Below are 21193 nucleotides of genomic sequence, written 5' to 3'. Positions count from 1 at the left end.
GCTTCGAATTCCAGATACTCGGAGGCATTTCAGTGAAGTGTTTTGCTGTGTACTATAAAAAGGCTCTTTGATGACAGCCGTCAAACAGGATCTACGCTCGCATGCTTTGTCTGTCTTGGATGCCAAAATTTTATTAAGAACAGCCGTTTGTTTTGTTCTCTTGCTCCTTCTTCATCTCGTGCCAAATCTCGCAGTGAAGGCTGTCACTTCCACCAAAGTCCAGGAGAACGGAGAGCATCTGTGAAAATAGGGCTGCCCACTTCACTCCACACATGAGGAAACAATGAATTATGGCGGAGACCGCCAAACGCAGCAGAGAAGATGACATAAGGACAAAGCCTGACAGGCATCCCTTTCGTGTATCCGTTACATCCCACAATCAACGTGATTGCCTTGATGCCATTGGAACCAGCAACCTGCGCACCTTGCCTCATTACCTGGTGGGCAGTTCGGAGCTGTGTTCCCTGTCATCTTCCCCTCCGGCTTCAGATTTCCATTGCAGCCATCTCAACGAGCCGGTTAGTTTTCATTCAAGCACCAAATCACAGCAGCCTTTCAGGCATCTGCTGCCCTTGTCCAAGAGAAGGAGACGCACCGGGGCAATCTGTTATCAATTTGAGGCCGTGGATCCTGGGGGAGAGCACGTTCCTCCATCCAAGACGTAAACGATAACAAACCTGCCTCAAGCTGTTTGAAGATGACGAAGGCGTTCCACAAAATAAAGAGCCACGGCTCCTCCCAGGTTCCGTGTGCCTTTCAACAGTCACGACCGGAAAATGATTTCAACGTTTTCTGCCCCGTCTTTCGTTCTTCAGGTTGAAGGGTGAGAAGCAGATGATGAGTGTTCGTTTCACTTTTGGTGGATTAGTTCCATGCCAGGCAAAAATCACAAGGAAAAAAGAACCAGTTAACCAGTGACTCTGAGACATTGCAGTTGTGAACTTTATAGGAGTATGTGACGTACTTCAACGGTTTTGGTGCATCTGCTATAAGTTTTAAAAGGACCTTTGACATGTGTTTGGTTTATTCTTTGCTTTGAATGGTAATAAATAGTTCTTGGCTTCTATGGTTTCATGTCATGTCAATGTGATGTATTTAAGTGTAGAATCCACACAAGTGCTTTTGTTTTGATGCAAAGTATGACTAAAAGGACCAGAAATGCAATGGCAATCAAAGAAATATGTGTGAAATTGTAAGTATTTATGTGGCCTGCCATTGCTGTCTAAGTGACAGGGAGAGACATTCCGATCAGAAGAATGTGAGCTGCTGGGTTCCTCAGCTCCACACACTCCACTCTCTCCAGCACACACAGGGCAACGCAACACCACACCACCTGTCATCTGGCCACATCCACAAGCCCTTGGCATTATGTAGGATTATTCATGCCAGATTACCCATAGACCGTATGAGGGTGACAGTGCCAACTGAGATTCAAAGCGTTAATAAGGCCAGTGTTGAGTGTATTGCTGTATATGGTATCCTGTGCAGTCGAATCAGTGGCTCCCCCATGGCAGAGAGTGGGGGTGTTTTCTCACTGCATGGACAGCCATGCTCTCCCACCTCGTCACCACTGGTAATTATACACTTGCATATAGTCATATAGTGGAGGTCAACATATAGAGTCATGTAGTAGAGGTCAACATATATAGGGGCATTATGGAGCCTAAACCTGAATATAATATGTACAGAACCCAAAAATCAAATAAGAGCTGGGCATCAAGGTTTGTTGGCTTTTTGTGTGCAAAGTGCAGCATTTCGGTTTTTCAACTCAAAATTTGTGACATTCCATTTATTTGCTTTTGTCTTAATGAAGTCTGTTTCACATAAGTGAAATAGAACAAACTGAACATATGGTTTCTGGTTTTGTAGAAATACTGTTTACATTCCCTGCAAATCTTTGCAACAAAGAGTTTGCCTGCACATTCGAGAGAAAAAAGTGCCTTAGGTTTACTTTAACACCAGAAAGACACCATAAACTAATGTGGTCAAGGTCAAGGGGAAACTCAGATGTGGTCACACCATCACTCACATCTAGATGGGTTTGACCTTCACCCTTCTGACTCTGGCAAAGTGGCAAGGCCAGGCTGGCTGGGAGGCTCACGGCACCATTTCTTTACTCAGGAAGCCAACTCAGAGTTTTTATGTTTTGTAAGTTGTTTAAGATGCGCTTCTACTTCTTCATGTTCTTCAGTTTATGTGATTAGTGATTTTGGAAGAAAGGGAGATAGTAAATATTTACTATCCTGCTCTGCACTGAGAGATGAGCAGCTATTCCCTGCATGTCCATCTGAAATTTCTCCTGGCTGGCTGCTTGTGGGTGATATTTAGTTAAACCCAGTCCTACATTCCTGAGGTTGTGTCATAAAGCAGACCTTTTTCTCTTACGAAAATATCCTGCTCAGGAAACGTAAGGTGGGTTTCAGAAGATGCCCATCTAATTAGATTTATGTAATGGAGGGTTGGCCTTCAATAAGATTTCATTAATGTTACGGCCGTGGCTATAAATTTGCAATGAGGCCTGCGAACTGGGGCGTACTTCCATGGCACATGGTGTTTCTTTCTCCAGCGCATGTTTAAGCTCGTAGGAAGCGCCGTTCCTGGATATAATTCCAGAACTGTAATGTGGCCCATTGTGCTTCGGTTTGATGCGAAGCCCTTTAAGCAGCTCACTTTATATCCCGGCAGGCCAAAACCGTTTTTTTTTTTTTTTTTTGCAGCTCGCAAGTACGAGTTCGCTGCTCTTCATCGAAGCTTCGGGCTGGATTTAGAGAGCAGAATTTTATCGCTATTTTTACTGTCCCTCCGACACACGTAGTGACATGAAACGGTGTAAAAATGGCGTTGAATGAGCAATAGACTAGTGATGGCCGACGCCTGTGTGTGACGTTAATTAAAGAGTGCACAGATGCATGGCGAAGAGGAAGAGACATGGCGGTTCAGAGCCCCCTGTCTGCAGTGAGCTGCAGGACTCTGAGTGAGGGAACGTTGCCACGTGCCTTCCCTGTGCTCACCCAGATGTTCTCTTCTGAGGCCACTCACTGATGTGTGCAGGACAGCATGAAGGACGCCATGTTTTCCCTGCGGGCCGAAGCATAAGAAAACCCCTGATGATCAGTCCCTGCTTCCTCCCCGCACTCTTGCAGCCAATAAAGTTCTGGGCTCTTTCCAGATGCTGTCGGCCAGTGCAGTGAGGCGTGATTGGGTCATCGCTGTCCCTGCGAGTGAGCCGCCCAGCTAAAGCCATCGTTTGCTGCTCGGTCCGAGGACGTCGCGGACCTCTTCATGGGTTGTTGAAGGTTTGTTTCTTGTCCCCGCTCAACGTTTGGCGTGTGGTGTCCAATTCTGGAGCAGGACCGGTTCAGACATCACCTCTGGTGTTCTACTATCACTCAGATGGAATGGCAAGATAGAAATAGCATCCAAAGACAAGCCTTCAATGTCAATACTGTATTTTACTTTTACATAATGTCAAAACAAAAAAAACATCAGAAGCCTGATCACTCAAATACAGCCAAGTGTGACAAACTGTGAGCGATTTTCCTCCCTCTCCTGTGGCACCATCTGTACCCAACACCCCAACCGCTTCCCCTCTCCCCTCCCCCAAACAGTCCCACAGGACACCACAGGCGTGGACAAGAGAAGCTGGCGGTGGGGGGAGCGGAGGGGGCCCAGCGGCTCAGGCTCGGAGTGGGACTGACGGGCTCATGAGCCCTCAGGGTGCCGTTCCAGCTTGGCCAAGCACTCAGGCAGCACTTCCAAGCCCGGCCCATTCGACGGCTCCAAAGCTGCGGGACCACGGGGCTGCTTTTACGAGAGCTGGACTGCACCCCGGCCCCGGCCAAGGTGGAGAGCAGCCTCAGGAACCAAACCCCCGCACGTCCGAGGACGCCTCGCACACACGGGTTTCGTGTTCTTTCTCGCTCACCCTGTCATGCCGCCTCACGCCTGCTCCTCCAGGATGTGCGTGTGAGGAGAGCACCGTGGTCCGCTCTCCCCCGCGGGAGGCTTCGTGACTGGGCCGGCCTGTCTGACGGGTGAGTCTGAGCAGGGCTTGCAGGCCTAGTTTCCCTCCCCAGGCCTAGTTTCCCTTGTTAAACTCAAAAAGAGAGACGTCCGCTGCCAGGGCACAGAAAACATGCCAGACTACTCCAGGCGGGCGCAACCGACGGCTGCACACGCAACGTTTGCTTGCGGCTGGAAAAGGTTCGAGGCCTTGTTCTTCTCTGCCTCGCTGGCACTGAGGGTACCGAGCTTCATCCTGACAGCACAGGCCACAGCAACAAGCCAGCCATCCTGAAGCTTCCCAGTCCCAGGGTATCCACCAAAAGGGCTTTGACGCCACATCAATGACAAGAAACGTTGCAAATCCAGCAAAGGGTGTAGGTGGGGGTGGGGGTCGCTTTTTCCATCACTTCATGCCAGCAGCATTTCACCAGCTTTGTCCAGCACCTTGAGTTCAATCATAATAAGTGGAAAGACAAGAAAAGGAACACAACACCTTCCTCTGTTTCAGGCATCTAACTGTCCGTACCGGAGAGCTGGGAAAGATCAGAGGGACATGGAACTCTACAGTCAGATGCTCTGCATGCTAGACCATAATCGAGTGGTTTCCTGGCAACGCTCTGACATGAGGTAATGGTATTTGGGCTCAAGGTTTCTCCTGGTTTGCGATCTTTATTGCAGCCCACTGCTCCTCTCTATCACTGCATCTGTGGGTAGGACTCTGATTAACCTTAAGTAACCCCATCTTTCCCACCCTTAAGTGTAAATACATGTAAACAGATCACACTACCATATCACCATATTTAGGTAGACAACAGTATGAAGGTCCCAGGTAAGCCCTAGATGAAATTCTGCTCTGGTCCTAACACAGGTCTCTTGTCTGCTCTTCCTAACACAGGTCTCTTGTCTCCTCTTCCTAACACAGGTGTCTTGTCTCCTCTTCCTAACACAGGTCTCCTGTCTCCTCTTCCTAACACAGGTCTCCTGTCTCCTCTTCCTAACACAGGTCTCTTGTCTTCTGTTCCTAACACAGGTCTCTTGTCTCCTCTTCCTAACACAGGTCTCTTGTCTCCTCTTCCTAACACAGGTCTCCTGTCCCCTCTTCCCAACACAGGTCTCTTGTCTCCTCTTCCTAACACAGGTCTCCTGTCTCCTCCTCCTAACACAGGTCTCTTGTCTCCTCTTCCTAACACAGGTCTCCTGTCCCCTCTTCCTAACACAGGTCTCTTGTCTGCTCTTCCTAACACAGGTCTCCTGTCTCCTCTTCCTAACACAGGTCTCTTGTCTTCTGTTCCTAACACAGGTCTCCTGTCCCCTCTTCCTAACACAGGTCTCTTGTCTCCTCCTCCTAACACAGGTCTCTTGTCTCCTCTTCCTAACACAGGTCTCCTGTCTCCTCTTCCTAACACAGGTCTCTTGTCTCCTCTTCCTAACACAGGTCTCCTGTCCCCTCTTCCTAACACAGGTCTCCTGTCTCCTCTTCCTAACACAGGTCTCTTGTCTCCTCTTCCTAACACAGGTCTCTTGTCTCCTCTTCCTAACACAGGTCTCCTGTCTCCTCTTCCTAACACAGGTCTCTTGTCTCCTCTTCCTAACACAGGTCTCTTGTCTCCTCTTCCTAACACAGGTCTCTTGTCTGCTCTTCCTAACACAGGTCTCTTGTCTCCTCTTCCTAACACAGGTCTCCTGTCCCCTCTTCCTAACACAGGTCTCTTGTCTGCTCTTCCTAACACAGGTCTCTTGTCTCCTCTTCCTAACACAGGTCTCCTGTCCCCTCTTCCTAACACAGGTCTCTTGTCTGCTCTTCCTAACACAGGTCTCCTGTCCCCTCTTCCTAACACAGGTCTCTTGTCTCCTCTTCCTAACACAGGTCTCTTGTCTCCTCTTCCTAACACAGGTCTCCTGTCCCCTCTTCCTAACACAGGTCTCTTGTCTGCTCTTCCTAACACAGGTCTCTTGTCTCCTCTTCCTAACACAGGTCTCCTGTCCCCTCTTCCTAACACAGGTCTCTTGTCTGCTCTTCCTAACACAGGTCTCCTGTCCCCTCTTCCTAACACAGGTCTCTTGTCTGCTCTTCCTAACACAGGTCTCCTGTCCCCTCTTCCTAACACAGGTCTCCTGTCTCCTCTTCCTAACACAGGTCTCTTGTCTCCTCTTCCTAACACAGGTCTCCTGTCCCTTCTTCCTAACACAGGTCTCTTGTCTCCTCTTCCTAACACAGGTCTCTTGTCTCCTCTTCCTAACACAGGTCTCCTGTCCCCTCTTCCTAACACAGGTCTCCTGTCCCCTCTTCCTAACACAGGTCTCTTGTCTCCTCTTCCTAACACAGGTCTCTTGTCTCCTCTTCCTAACACAGGTCTCCTGTCCCTTCTTCCTAACACAGGTCTCCTGTCCCCTCTTCCTAACACAGGTCTCTTGTCTCCTCTTCCTAACACAGGTCTCCTGTCCCCTCTTCCTAACACAGGTCTCCTGTCTCCTCTTCCTAACACAGGTCTCTTGTCTCCTCTTCCTAACACAGGTCTCCTGTCTCCTCTTCCTAACACAGGTCTCCTGTCCCTTCTTCCTAACACAGGTCTCCTGTCTCCTCTTCCTAACACAGGTCTCCTGTCCCTTCTTCCTAACACAGGTCTCCTGTCTCCTCTTCATATTTGATGCTGTCTCCTCTTCCTATACACACTCCATTTGCAGGGGAATGACTCACCAAAGCTGCCAGACTGTTTCTGTGACCATTATCAATTAAAATCCTGGTTCTGCCCAACTGTGAGAAATAGGAAATGATACTGAACTGGATTTGCCTTATGCATCTTTATACAAGTGTATTGATGACTTGATTGATGCAGTGTATTGACGCTGTAGTATCAGTGTATATCCCTAGGAAGGACTTGACGAATGACAACTGCAATGAAAGAGAATAGCCTTTGAAATCCTGCTGGGCAGGTAGGGATTACTCTCATGTGCTGATGAGTATAGGTGTTTATTAAGTTTCATATCTGTTCATCATCGTCATATACAGTTATTCAGGGGCAGGATGCTGGATTTTGTAGATTTATATTAGACACTCTGTGTTGTAATGTGATACGAATTGAGTAATGAGTGATAAAAGTCTAAAGATAAAGTTTGGATGTTGACCCTAAGATGCAGGCATAAAGTTCCTGGATCCAAAATAGATCCGATACAGAAGTATGTTTGGATTAAGTTAGAAGGATTTCAAATAGATAAAAATCCTCACTTCTCATCTTCACGTTAAGATAAGGTGTATATTGATTAAAATATATCCTTAGGAATGTGTTGGTTGGGATGAAGCAGGTCTAGTGAAAGCCTACCCTGCATAATTGGTTATATTTTGTCTGGTCTCCTCAGCCTATGTTGTATATCACCGCTCTTTATCTTAACCTCTGTTTCAGAGCCAGGGTTCCTCTCAGGCTCACTTCAAAGGTCTGCTCAGAAAGCCTGCAAAGCTGAGCTTTAAAGACCTACATATCTCTCCTCAGACTGACTGTGGGAAACAACAGACTCCTCAGGGCCTAGACTGTACACAGGTCTAGAACAGAGGATCTAGAGACCCTGCTTCACACGGGCTCATGTGTCCCCTGCTCCACACACCTGGGTCAGCTACATCGCTTAATCACGATCCTCTCAAATTATTAACCACACCCTTATGAGAGTGGGCACAGGTAAATGTGAGAGGTGACAGTGTCACTGGACATGAATCCCCTGACAGAGACCATTCGGTTTCAGTTTCAAATACAAACCGGAAAAAATGTATACTGTTCAATTTATATATATATATATATATATATATATATATATATATATATATATATATATATATATATATATATATATATATATATATATAAATTTGTACACTGTGTTTGTACACATATGTCTGTACAGATGTCTGTACATACTGTTGAGGGGAGCTGTAATGAGTGAACAAGGAGAGGAGGAAGCATAATGTTTTGTGGCAGAAGATGCTGCAAGCTCAGTTTCTGAAGACAAAGAGTAAAAGTTTATCATGCAAAAAGGTTTTGTTTTTAAGATAAGATAAGACAAGATAAGATAAGATAATCCTTTATTAATCCCACAACTGGGAAATTTGCTAATCCTACTATTTAAGATTAATGGAAGATTTCAGGATTTTCTGTTTGTGAGTGTGTGTTACATTTAGAGGAGCAGTTGTTTTTGGCTCCTTCTATAGTGCAGTTGGAATCCTCTGTCACTTATAAGGAAGAGCGCCCTCTGTGATTTGCATGTTAAAGTCTCAGTCGGCACACTACAAATCAGGGTGTACGGGCCGTAACACTTCATCACTCGAGGTGTTTTAGTCTCCATGATTCCAGCCCTCATGGGCCTGGATTTGGTACCGTGTCATCCTTGAACCCAGCGGAGCAGGTCCAACTGGTTACGTGAACTGTACATGAAGGAACAAAGCAGTAAATCCTTCACGCATTTTTGGGGTGATTTCATTCACTAGAACAAAGTCACTGACTTCTACTGCAAACATCCTCTTGATAGATTGGGGATAAAAAAAACATTTACCATTTACATGTAATTTCAATAGTCAGCCCTCTTTTTTAAAAGCAGGATGGTAGCAGAATCGTTATAGTTTTGTCCAAATGTTTGTTGCAGGATTGTATTTTTTGGCAGGAAACAGGATCCCCTGAACTCAGGATCAACCACCACACCCTCTGCCATATTTTTTTTACATACTCATGCATTATTACAATGTATTTGTCTGACAATGATAAAAAGGAATAATTAGTCGATAGCAGAACGTTTGGCTGAGAATGGACTTTATTTTAAAAAGAAGGACATTTGGGACAAGGCAAGAGGACATCAGATACAAACAGCTACAAAGAGAAGGAGTGACAGTTCACTGCGTGTGGGCAGTAGTGTTTAGAACAGAGGGACAGCAGAAGAGGACTGAGACAGCCTCATTCTGAGTGTCTCACTTTGACGGACAGTACGATGAGTCGCACGATGACAACAACCTCACGGCGAACAGGTATTCCTCTATGTGGCAGTGTTGATCCTTAAGATCTCACAGGCATTTTTCCACACTACTGTTGTTACGTGGACGGTACAAAGACAGGACACACGATGTTAACGTTAACAAGGAACGATGTTAGCTACCGACAAATGAAGCAGACGACTAAAGACAGTTGTATTCCATTACGTTACACTTAGCCGGGCACTTTTGAGAGGAGAAACAGTGGTGTGCAGAAGTTCCTCACGAGAGGCTGACAGACAGAACAGAGAGGAACAATTGTCCTTTTTTTTCTATGAAACATCAAACCTGCGTGTGGAGGTAAACACAGCGCTGGGGAAAACGGAGGAAACGATTGGTTTTAAAAGGGGGGCTCCCTTCACTCTGTCCCCCACTCACTTTGTAATTTGCCCCAACAGTAAATCAGGGCTCATGGCAGCCTCTCAGTCTGGGCTGAGGCAGGCACGTCTTCTCCCAGCATTCCTGATCTCATGAATCACTCTGATTCCTGGCTTCCACCAGGCATTTCCTGCCCGGCCCTCTCCCCCCAGCTGGCCGTCGGGGCCGTGCGCCGTCCTGCGTCTTGAGCGGGGGGGTGGAGGAGCAGCACGAGCGCTAGACCTGCTCTACCACGTGTCTTTTTGCAGCAGGCAGGTAGGGCAACGATGACAGCGCTGGGCTTCGCCTCCCACGTCCCTCCGCGATGAAGATGAAGTAGATGAAGAGCAGGCTGTTGCAGTCTAAAATCGCAGTAGGTCGTAATAATGGAAATAGTCCAAAAATTAAAGCTATGCAAATTTCAAAAGAGCATGAAAAGAGGGAGATTATCATACAGGGGTTTGGTGCGTCTCTCCTCCAGTTGGTGGACAGAAAGCAGAAAGGGTAATTACAGTTCAAAAGACCTCTAACAAACAAAGATGTTTCTTCAGATTTCAAAAGATTTACCATTATGGATTTTCTATATTTTCTTCTTCATCATATTATATACAGAACATTACAACGTACAATACGGAGATCACTTCACAAGTTCACAAATGAAAACGGTCCAGAAGAGCTTGAGGTGAAGGCTCTGAGCATGTGGGTGGGGTGCGAGTGTGTGAGAGCGTATTTGTGTGTGTATATGTATATGTGTGTGTGTGTGTGTGTGTGTGTGTGTGTGTGTGTGTGTGTGTGTGTGTGTGTGTGTGTGTGTGTGTGTGTGTGAGCGTGTCTATATGTGTGCGTGTGGCTAAGTGTATCTGCTCATGCCTAAGATTAGATCATGGCCCGTATTACCAGGCTTCCGTTGACCTGGTGAAGGTAAGTGCTCCGTTTCTCAGCTAGGCTCTCTTTGGCCTGTGTTTCACTGTCACTGTCAGCTGGTTCTTCTTTCACTTTAATAACCCCAGGGTAGATGTCGACCTCCTCACTAAACAAGCTGGCACTGTTGCTCCTGCTGCTGTGGCTTGGGCTGCACTTCCGGATGACACCAGCAGAGGGCGAGCTGTCCTCCTGCATGGTGCGCTCAGATGAGTTTCCTCCCTCTTCCTCCTCTGACTCGTGCAGGTGGCCGTCAGGCTGTCGCAGCTGTTCAATTGACTTGGAAAGTATCTGCAGGGAAGGCAAATCCACCAATTTGATATGAAACAAACAAGGATACTGCCAAATGTTCACATCATGGAACATTAGCCCCAATCCTCCCCACCATCCACCCGAACCCGGATCCTCTAACAGACATACTGGTTCCAGTGGGCCCCAGTTCAGATTGTCTCTAGAGCCTCCACTGCCGCTTACTGAAGGCTTTGCATTAGGACTGAAGTGATCAGAAACAGGCCTAATCATATCGCAAAAATGCACGGGCAAATTAGTCTTAAGAAATCTAGGCCTCTTATAAATATCCGCTTAGTTAAAAATAAACCATGGTCGAAGGCATTACTGATATGCTTTTTATACCTCCCACTAAAGCCCACAGGCTTATGAAAATTCCACCAGCACCCTCTTTAGCGCACATAAACATTTGTGGTGGACCATCTCTGTCAGAATTATGGTAAAAATATATATATGATATATAGGACAGATGATTAGCAGTGGGGTTACCTAGCAAGAAGCCTTTCAATTCCTGTGTGTGCTTTCTCTTTCTTCATTCAAGAGTTACTTAATTAAATGAATCTGATTGTTCTTAGATCAGTTACAGTGATGAATTTTTTATGAGCACAGTTACATACAGAAAATCTTTGTTTCGTAACTTTTAAATTCAACATCAATCGGTCTGACTCCAGATCAGTTTTGTGCATCAGTTATTCATGCGCTAGATCAGTCAGAGATTGTGCAAACTGAACTATGCATATAACCACAATTTAATGCGGCGTCCTTTCAACCGAGGCCATAACAATAAACAACAAACAGGCAAAAAACAAGGCCTCGGTGAATACTTTTGATCTTCATTCCTGAGAATTGCACTTGTAGCTTTGAATTTCCCATAGCGCTTTCAGCACTAATAGGGCAGATCAATCTCTGGGCTCCCGCACACAATGGAGTCTTTCAGTGTGCAAACCTCCCTCGCACACTCAGCAGAATAATTACACCCAAACGGATGGCTAGGGTCATCCATGCCAGTGCACAGAAACACAAATATTTCCACAAGGGAACAAGAGTGTGTATTCTCCCGGCTTCTGGGTTCATTTGGACTAATCCATTTTGGGGGGGATGTTTTTGCATGCCAGGCCCTCTGATGCCTTAAGCAATGCTAACAGATGCAGTCTAGCATTTAAGCTAAGAAGGAGGGTCTGGATTGTTTTCTGTGATGGTGAAAGTATGTGAATTCACATTTAAGGGTCTAATTTAGTATTTTAGTTAAATATTGTGTAAAAGGTAAAAGTTGGTAGTTCTATTGGCCATGTGGCCGTATTACGAAGGCGGACCTGTTGGCCACGTGGCTGTATTATGAACCTGAAGCTGTTGGCTGTACCTTATTGATGTGGACCTGCTGCTGATACTGTTTCTGCTTCTCCAGGAAGTGCTGGTGTTGCTGCTGGATGACCAGCTGGGCCAGCATGCTCTGGGGCAACGGGGCGGACTGGGTGCGGTTCAGGGGGCGGTGGCGTGGCAGCTTGGGCCGCGCACCTCCCGCCGAGCGCTCCTTCATGGCCCGCGGAGACGGAGGGTGCACCGGCAGGACGCTCTGGCCTACGGAGGGGGAACAGCAGGGCCATGGGTGTCAGATGTGCTGTGGGGTCATGCAGGTCACGCCACTGCAGGAGTTTGAGTCATGAGGTCGGTGGTTCTACTGCATCTTACTGTCATACCATTCCATATGTATCCATACACATCCATATGTATCCATACACATCCATATGTATCCATGCACATCCATATGTATCCATACACATCCATATGTATCCATACACATCCATATGTATCCATGCACATCCATATGTATCCATACTAGGGATGTATATCGTCACCACTAAGCTAGATTCGATACACATCTCGATACACTGCCAACTATGCGATATAACTGCAATACTCTGAAACCCCTTGTCGATGCGATGCGATGCGATACAAATGCGATGCGATGCGACACACTCACGAACGTAAGTTGTTGAGCGGGGGGGTTACGAGGGGGTAGCGGCCGCAGAGATGTCCACACCGTGCCGTCTTTTCATGCGTGTTGCCAGGTTCGTTGTGCTACTAACGTATTTAGCCCCACGGCATTGTTTGCAGATTGCGTGACCGCCTCACTGAAGGCGATGCATCGTGAATTCGCCCGCAAATTAAACTCGATGCACGTTGAATCTACCGATGCAGTCGCATCGCAGACATGTGTACCGATTCACCGATGTGAATCGATGAATCTCCACATCCCTAATCCATATGTATCCATACACATCCATATGTATCCATGCACATCCATATGTATCCATGCACATCCATATATATCCATACACATCCATATGTATCCATACACATCCATATGTATCCATACACATCCATATGTAATTTAATATGTTAATTAACGTTGCTAATTATTATACCTTTTGGGCTACAAAGAGAGTTGATCTCACCAGTGGAAAGGATCCTCTGTTGTCGGAGCTGCTCCTTCTGTAGGAGGTGTTGCAGGAGCGCCTGCTGGCTGCTGCTGGCTTTGGGCTCCAGGGTCAGAGGGAGAGGCACGGGGCCCAGGAGCTGAGCGGGTAGTCCCTGCCGGATGGCCAGCACTCCGCCGCCTTCGCCGTGCTGCTCCTTCAGCCCCAGGCCAGCCTGAGAGGAAAGAGCACAGGCTGAATCACACCCACTGCCCCCAGAGTCGGTACCAGGGCAGAAGTCTGGTACGGAGATGTGCCCTCGGAGATGTGCTCTGAAATGGCCAATTGTTGCCATTTCTGTGACACAGTGACTTGAACGTTATGGAGAACGCTCCTCTCACATCCATTTGGGTAGATGCATAAGCATAAGACTTTGGTGAGTTCCTAGTAATGATCGTTATTTAGACCTGCACTTGATTATTCTGTTTTGGGCTCTCTAAACAGCAGTAATGGATGAGGTGACTGGGGATGACTGGAGTGCACCCGACACCAGACACTTAAACACAATATTTATCTAAGGCCTATAAAATCCCCCAAGGTCAAGGGTCACTACCCTAAGGCTATACATATCATGGAGACAACCACCGATGGCTAGTCTTTCAACAGACACCACAATACACAGTCGAGCAGGGGCCCTAAACGTCATTTCCCTTCATTTATCAGCCAAAGCATTCACGTTTCATTCACAATCCTTGGAGAGAGATGGAGAGTATATAAAAGACATCATTTGTGGGTAGAAAGGAACGACTCAGTGTGGTCTCGGGAGGAAAATATGTAAAAAGAAATAAAAACCTGCACTGCATGACAAATTCATACACACAAAGAAGGATATTAGAAGTGGCAGATGTAGACCCGTCGTCGAAAGCCAACCCGCATTAAAATATTGGAGCGTTTTAATGACGTGACGCAGAAAATCTGAGATGATGCTACAGCGTTTGTTAGGGAGGATAATGCTGATGGGTAACTCACCGCCAGGGGGGAGGCGGTGGCTGAGAGACCCAGCGTGATGTTGGGCAGAGACGGTGACGTGTAGAGACTCAGCATGGACGTGGAGGCTTCGGGGCCCAGCAGCTTGGGCTGCGAGGGCCAGCGCTGACAGGGAGACAAGGGGATGAGGAGAGACCTGGAGTTATTTTGAAAATCCCACTATGGACCATTGGTAAGAGCAACAGCAGCAGCACAATAAACTTTAATGTACTAAGACGAATGGCGGTTTTGGTCGCGCCACAGTGGAGCTCGACCTCGTCCCCGTCTCGTCTGCAAACGTCCAACTCTGAAGGCACCATGATGCATGGATGGCAATAAGAGGACGGAGGAACTGTGTCCTATCTAGGAGACCGGCACCTTTGGCTCATACTTCCTGCTCACAGCAGGACCATCCAGCAGCATGTGGTCACAGTGCAGCCCTGTTTACCCGTCCGACACCCCCCCCCCCCCCGGCACACTCACTGACCTGGACGTGGATATCTGCCCTTTATATGACCCAGGGGAGCAGTTCCCTCTGAAAGGGGATACCCAGTGTAACAGATCACAAACACGGCTCGCTTTTGCACCTAGCCTGATATCTGCGGGTAGTCCCTCGGTCCGCCAATCCGATACATGGAACTCCCGGCCTATGTCAATACAATAGCCGCCCAACGTGTTTGTGTTGTTAGCATGTAGTTGGCTACCAGCAGCTGGCAGATCAATTAAGCTCAACCTCCCGCCACCTCCGGCCTGGCTCGTGGTGTAATAGGCATTCCTAGGCAGCCATTGCACTGGAGGTCCATGGGAGTGTAAACAGTGGTGGTAAAGAATAACACAGCTGCTAATCTGATGCTGCGCAGAGACTCGTCGTTTCTGCCACCCACCCCAGAAAACGCTGCTTTGTGAGGGAAGTCCGTCGGGACCCGAAAGAACTGAGCCATGAAGCTAGCAGGAAGTGACTCACAGGAACTTCCCGAGCTGATGAACTTCAACTAACTGAAACATCACTACCTCGGTTGTACTTATGGGCCCTCGACAGCTCGAACGCGAAGCCGTCTCTAACGCGGTACAGTAAGATGACGAAAAAACGCGCTTCGATACTTTTCTTGCACCGCCGCCAAGTTCTGCACATTGAATATGGAATCGCATTGTTAACGGTCCAATCAGCCGATGGGAGTATCACTTTTATCGGGGAGTGCGTTTGAAACAGGGACGCCTGTAACAGTGCCGGGTAAGAAGGTCGTTTTATTGGAGGTCGGCTTATTGGAGGAAGTGACTAACTATTTATTATCTGCGCAGGGAGCCATTTTCATTGGCCTGTGACAGACAAGCATGCCAAAAGGCCCAAAGACTACCCTCTGTTTTCATAGCTGCGCTAGTACAGTACAGAAGAGGCTTGGTGTGACCAAAATGAACACGACGGCCATCGGTATTCCTTCACCATTAGCCTGCTGTTTTCCATCATGGCCAAACCAAAGACTTTGTAGGGGAAGCCATTGATTGAATGAATGAATGAATGAATGTTCGATTTATAATCTTTCCAGATTCCCAAGGCGCTTTACAATTTAACACAGGTACAAGTCACAGACAATCAATCACACACACACCGGCGATTGAAGTGTCTTCATAACCACTGGAAGATAATGTGAGTGCACAGTGAAGGTGTGGTAGGGCTTTAAGGGGACGATACCTCGGTGCGAGTGGTGGTTGGGAGTGATGACAGCCCGTTTTCAGAGCCCAGGGCACTCGAAGCACCATTGGGAGAACTGGGGCCGGAGCCAGGGGCACTGCTGCTGGCCGTGTACTCTACCGAAGGAACATAAGAAATTAACCATGAGAACAGGCAGTTTTGGAAGTACATAGTTTGTAAACTAAACCTTTCTGAATGACTTTGTGGACGCGAGTTAGGGATTGTGTTGTGCTAAATTACTCTAAGTTATTAGCTTAGGTTATTTTTTGCTATATATTCATGATAGCTCATACGATATTCAGATTGGCCTGAAATAACACACAAGCTGTTTAGATTCTCCAGCAATGGTTATGACAAATTACTGACTTGCAGGTTCATATGTTTGGAACAAGCTGTTTCCATAGCCATCACCAGAATAACAAATATGTGAAGGAAGTCACTCGACCATCTACACCCCAAAATCAACAGCTGGCCAGCAGGAGGTCTTAGAGCTTATGCTAATTGTTAGCTGAGGCCTACCCAGGAGCTCCAGGGCTCGTTTTTTGAAGGGTGTCATGATGGGCCCTTCCTTCCTCCTCAGAAGGGGACTGCTCCTCCTCTCTGCAACCTTCTGCTTCAACCTCGAACGCATCTTCAGATTTGGCTCTGAGGCTGTGAGGGAGAAAAGCAACCAGTTTAGCACCTCAGCTAGTTTTTGACACATTTTAATTATTCCATTTGAAATGTTTCTAAAGCAGCATGCTAAAAAAAAAAGTGAAGCTTCTTAAATGTGCCTGAAAATGTCAAAAGCAATGGTATTTAGTCTGTCGAAAGAAACAATTTTCTGATTTGTTTGTGGCACTGCCTTGATGTGCGAGAGACGAAAGAAAGATCAAAAGTAACAATTGTTTTAATTGAAGGAAATGGAAAGCCTGAATTGGTGGTCCTTTGATGCTAGAAACATCATTGTGCAGTGGTTCCTCACAAGCTGTTCTAGGAGATTAAATGAGACAGGATTGGAACTGATTCTCTATCATCTGGAGCAAATTAGGTAGAGCAACATGCAGTGAAAGGTCTGCTACCTGACCTGACCACAGCCCAGTACAGTAGCAGCAGTTAGGCTAACACAACAACAAGGCTCATTTTGGGCGGATTGATGGTACCAAGCTCACAGCCTGGTTCACAAATGGCAAAGAGAGAGACTTTGTCAAGGACAAGAGTCTCAGCCACTTTCATAGACGTAAATGCAGTAAATGCATATTTATAAAATACTGAACACATACCCAATATACCTCATCACCTGATACAGGCTTATGCAACGAAGAAAAAACACTTATTTTCCTCCGTTTTGTGTTTCTGTGGGTAATATGGCATGAGTAATAAGTGGCAGCTCAGTAAGTGAAGGCTCTTCTGGAGAACTGCTTCATAAGACTGTGGAGCAGTGAGGGTTTTGAGTCACAGGAGACTCATTCTCACCCACACATATTGTAGTGCTCCTGAATAGTCAACACCCACAGTACAGTCAGTACAAAAAAATAAAACCCTGCCAATTTTGTCCTTTCTTCGTGTGGCAGATGAATCCTATTTCTCCCCTACGGTGAGACATCGCTCCCAATATAGGACGCTAATTTCCAAAGCCCAGATTTGTGGCGAGGTCACTTGTTGCGAGCATTGTAATGAACATAATCTGTAGGAATGTGTGCGCGCTTATGCAACAGGATGACAACTGCTGCTGGAGAGTCACTTTTCTCCCCCCCGAAGGACTAATCTAAGAGGATGGGGAGGCGATGCGAGCCGGTTCCGCCAGGACTGTGCTGCCATGCAGGCCTCATCATTACCAGCAGTGGTAGCATCTGCCTTCCAGCAGTAATGGGATGTAAATCCTGCCAGCCGGACGGGCCCGGCGTGAGCCGCGGGGAGCCCGAGCCGATCCGCCTCCCGCCCCGCGCCCACTCTTATTGCTTGCTATTTTTACCCCAACATCTGAAGCCGTCACCACGGGAACGGCAGCCCATCGCCACGGAGATGGGAGGCTGGGTTGTCGGGGGTCACAGCAGGAGGCCAGAGATTGTGATGCACTTGGAAAGGAGGGGGGGGGGGGGGTGGAGGAGGGCACACCAGAGATGGGGGGTCCTCGCTCAGTCGCGGTGACAGGCCCGACACCTGCGCCATTTTACCCACTGCTGACACACCGCCTGGAGCCAGTGGCCAAGCTAAACAGGAATATGTATAAGGCAGGAGTTTAACGGGCCCATAAATCAATCACGTTATTGCATTTGAAAGCACCGCTGGAGGGTACCCGGCGCTGAGTGCTACATTTATTATGCTATCTCAACTCAACGCCAGAATTCCCCTTTTCCGAGCACCTTGGTTTGCTGTTAAAACAACTCCTGACTAGAGTCAGACTCTGGCAGGTGTGCGGACTGCGGGGACGGTAGAATCGGGCCTTATCGTGTAGCCAAAACAAACCTGCTCTGTTTTTAGATCATCTCTTTTCTCCTTTCTGAGAAGCACGCTGCATGTTCTTGCTGCCACTGTCTGCACCACACTTTTCATTCTCTCATTACTAATCCCATCTGCATCATTTTCATCAGGCAAAGAAAACAAACCTCTTCTCCCCGGGAGGATACAAACCCTCTGATGCAACAGCTGTACTTTTGTCAACCATATTACTCCACCTTTGCGTCTCTGAAGGGTTTTTTTTTTCCAGTTGTTGAAACACACATTATGTCCCTCCGCTTCCACACAGGAATACTGAACCAGCACAGATGGGAATAGTCTGGTGCAAGGTCCTGGAAACATCAACCGTTTAGGAAGCACCACATCAACTCCTCCTCATCCCTGCCGCACCTGCTCCACCCGTTGGGTAACTGGGTCAAGAATGGAGCGGGTGTCTCTCCTCTCTTCTCTAAGCCAGGCCATTAGTGCCCACCACAGCATCACGTGCTGGTCCAGGTCTATTCTGGTCCAGGACACAAAGGAGACAGGTTTTATCTGGTAAACCTGCTATGGGCGGTTCATCCACATGTGAGAACTGCAGGAACACACAGCGCTTTTGAGAGCTAATTCCCCTTCGTTCTCTTCACCATGGTGCCATTTTCCTTTTTTTCACACAGAAATAAAAAGGACCTAATAATATGGCGCTGTGTCCGGCAAGAAATAAAGTCTATGAAGATTACCTCAGTGGAAAGTATTAACCCCCCCCCCCCCCCCCCCCCCCCCCCCCCCCCACCCCCCAACACACACACACACACACACACGCAATCATATAAAATAACTTTGGAAAGGCAAAGGGTCCTTTCCTTTGTGTTTCATAAGTGCTGTCCTTTCCAAAGACTAGTGGTGACATGGTTAAGTCCGAACACCATGCGAGTCTAACCTTTTAATATCTGCCAATCAGCTAGTTCTGTGAAAGACTCGGGCTTTAGAACAAGTGGCAGCTTCGTTTCACTCAACTAATGTGTTAACTTCGTTTCACTCAACTAATGTGTTAAATCTGGGGTCTTTAATTACGATCTACATGAAGAGGAGGAGGAGCAGAGAGAGTTTTGCGCTGGATGTGACCATATATACAGCCTGGAATCCAAACATGTAGGTCATGCATGTCATTTTTCCATGTAAACAGCATTTCCTAGAACAGCACACTGGCAGTTTCTAGCAGCCAACACTCAAATGTCTTTGAAACTCCCATCTTCTGAAATTCAGTCTGTTCAGTTTGCTATGCAGTGGGACACAGGACAGTACAAGTACATACTCTGTTCAAAGGCTATCGAGGTTGAGGAAAGTTATTAATTTATTATGTTGTTAGGCTGCATGCTGTGAAATCAGGTGCAAGACCTGCTCAGATTTTTAAGTGTTACTAATGGTTCCCAGCTCTTTTCAGGAGGACTGCTAGATTCCCAGAGGGCGTTGTGGAATTGCAGGGCCTTGCCTGTAAGATCTCAGAAAGCTGGCTAGTTTCAGTGAAGTAAGGCTAAAGTCCGAAGCTGAAGATTGGAGTTACTGTTCAAACGTTAAGACAATAAACAGCCTTCTTTCATGTGTCTGTGTAATGCTTATATAAACTTAGCAGTCTACATAATTATCTCAGATTAGTTTACACTCGGAAGACAAAGCCTGCACAACTTGGGACTACACTTCCATTGGCTGATCCCTAAATTGTGTATATATGACATGACAGCCCATGTGGTAAAGCAATTTAGCAGGTATAATTGTTTACCATAATAATTCAAAACGACATGAAGGGGAAGGAATGCGATGTCATTTCCGTGACCTCACGGCACAGCTATGAACTGTTCGCCTTGGCGAGAGCTCGGGACTGTTCGACCCGAGTGGGAGCAGTAAGTCACGTTAATACTGGCTCCCCATGAGGACCGCTCCGGCAGTGGGTCAACAAACTGGAGCTGTTTTCTGTGAAAAGTCAGGGATTTTCTAAATAATGAAAGCCTTTTTCAAAGCTTGGGAGAAATTAAATACCGTTGTGCCTTCCATTTTCTGTGAAGCCGTTTAGACTCTTATGTGGTGTGACGCCTTACAGGCCTTAAGCAAAAGAAGAAGGATCTTAATGCTGTGAACTGAGAGGGAATTAATTACTAAAATAATGCAAATATAGACCTCTGTGTCAAGCCTCCTGGGTCGTAGCAATTCTGGGAAAAAGGATCCAGTAAAAAAAATATCCATTCCACATTGCCTGGAGAGTGAGAATTTGTATTGTCACTTCAGTCATATATCTAGGCATCAGTTTGTAGTATGTGTACAAAACCCACATGGGTTTTGACAAGCACAAAAGAAAGGTCACATGAAAATGGATAACATTTTGTCCTGGGGGCAAAATATAAACAGGCTTTAGGAGAATTGTTCCAGGAGAATATGTATCTTTAGATGACGAAACTATTCATTCATTCATTCATTATCCGAACCGCTTAATCCCGCTAGTCAGGATCACGGGGGGGCTGGAGCCAATCCCAGCATCTCCGGGCGAAGGCAGGGTACACCATGGGCAGGTCGTCAGTCCACCGCATGGCCAACACACATGCACGCACTCACACCTATGGGCAATTTAGAGTGATCAATCAACCTAACACCTAACTAATTCATACTAATATCACTGTGTTGCAAGCACAGGATAAAGCAGGTGAAAAGACCTTAGTATTTGGTATATCAGATATTATTTCTACCTCAGTTATTCAATATTTGGAAACTTTTCAAATTTCTCTATGATAACATGATTGCTTTCAGTAATATTGGACGGATACGACTAGCTAACGAATTTAAAAATGAACATTCAGTAAACTTAGCTTAAATGAAATTATCTTCAATCTTTGACCAAAAATCAATGAGGAAGAACAAAGTAAATTTTTAGTAGTTTGGTAGTTCATCAATGTATCAGATCAATAATGAGATCATATCTTTTAGAGTCGCTTTTTTCATTACTCAAAGAATTATTCTCCCTGCCATAACCTCTGCCAAACAGCACACACAACTGCGCAGGCTTATATAAAC

At 46.7% G+C, this 21193-nt stretch overlaps 2 protein-coding genes and 1 long non-coding RNA gene across 5 annotated transcripts in view; 2 read left to right on the top strand and 1 right to left on the bottom strand.

The window, feature by feature from the left end:
* twist1b (twist family bHLH transcription factor 1b) overlaps positions 1-14480 on the top strand; it is a 33657-nt gene extending 19177 nt beyond the window's left edge. The window contains exons 3-4 of the mRNA XM_076970748.1: positions 4514-4632; positions 11985-14480. The gene's annotated coding sequence lies outside the window, so the exon portion shown is untranslated. The remainder of the gene's footprint in view (positions 1-4513; positions 4633-11984) is intronic.
* Positions 9647-21193, bottom strand: part of hdac9b (histone deacetylase 9b) — a 37194-nt gene continuing 25647 nt past the window's right edge. For all 3 annotated transcript variants that reach the window (XM_076970747.1, XM_076970745.1, XM_076970746.1), the window contains 6 exons: positions 16232-16363; positions 15713-15828; positions 14026-14148; positions 13036-13231; positions 11940-12157; positions 9647-10582 (listed from right to left, as the gene is read on the bottom strand). In XM_076970747.1, coding sequence (XP_076826862.1) covers positions 10247-10582; positions 11940-12157; positions 13036-13231; positions 14026-14148; positions 15713-15828; positions 16232-16363 — 1121 coding nt within the window. In that variant the 3' untranslated portion in view covers positions 9647-10246. The remainder of the gene's footprint in view (positions 10583-11939; positions 12158-13035; positions 13232-14025; positions 14149-15712; positions 15829-16231; positions 16364-21193) is intronic.
* Positions 18923-20335, top strand: LOC143473658 (uncharacterized). Its single transcript, XR_013120593.1, has 2 exons — positions 18923-19282; positions 19565-20335. It is a non-coding gene; the product is annotated as an uncharacterized LOC143473658 (long non-coding RNA).

The sequence above is a fragment of the Brachyhypopomus gauderio genome, chromosome 13, assembly GCF_052324685.1.
Source record: "Brachyhypopomus gauderio isolate BG-103 chromosome 13, BGAUD_0.2, whole genome shotgun sequence".
NCBI classification, from domain to species: Eukaryota; Metazoa; Chordata; class Actinopteri; order Gymnotiformes; family Hypopomidae; genus Brachyhypopomus; species Brachyhypopomus gauderio.
The sequence above is the reverse complement of the archived record's forward strand: the minus strand, read 5'-3'. Positions and strand labels throughout refer to the sequence as shown.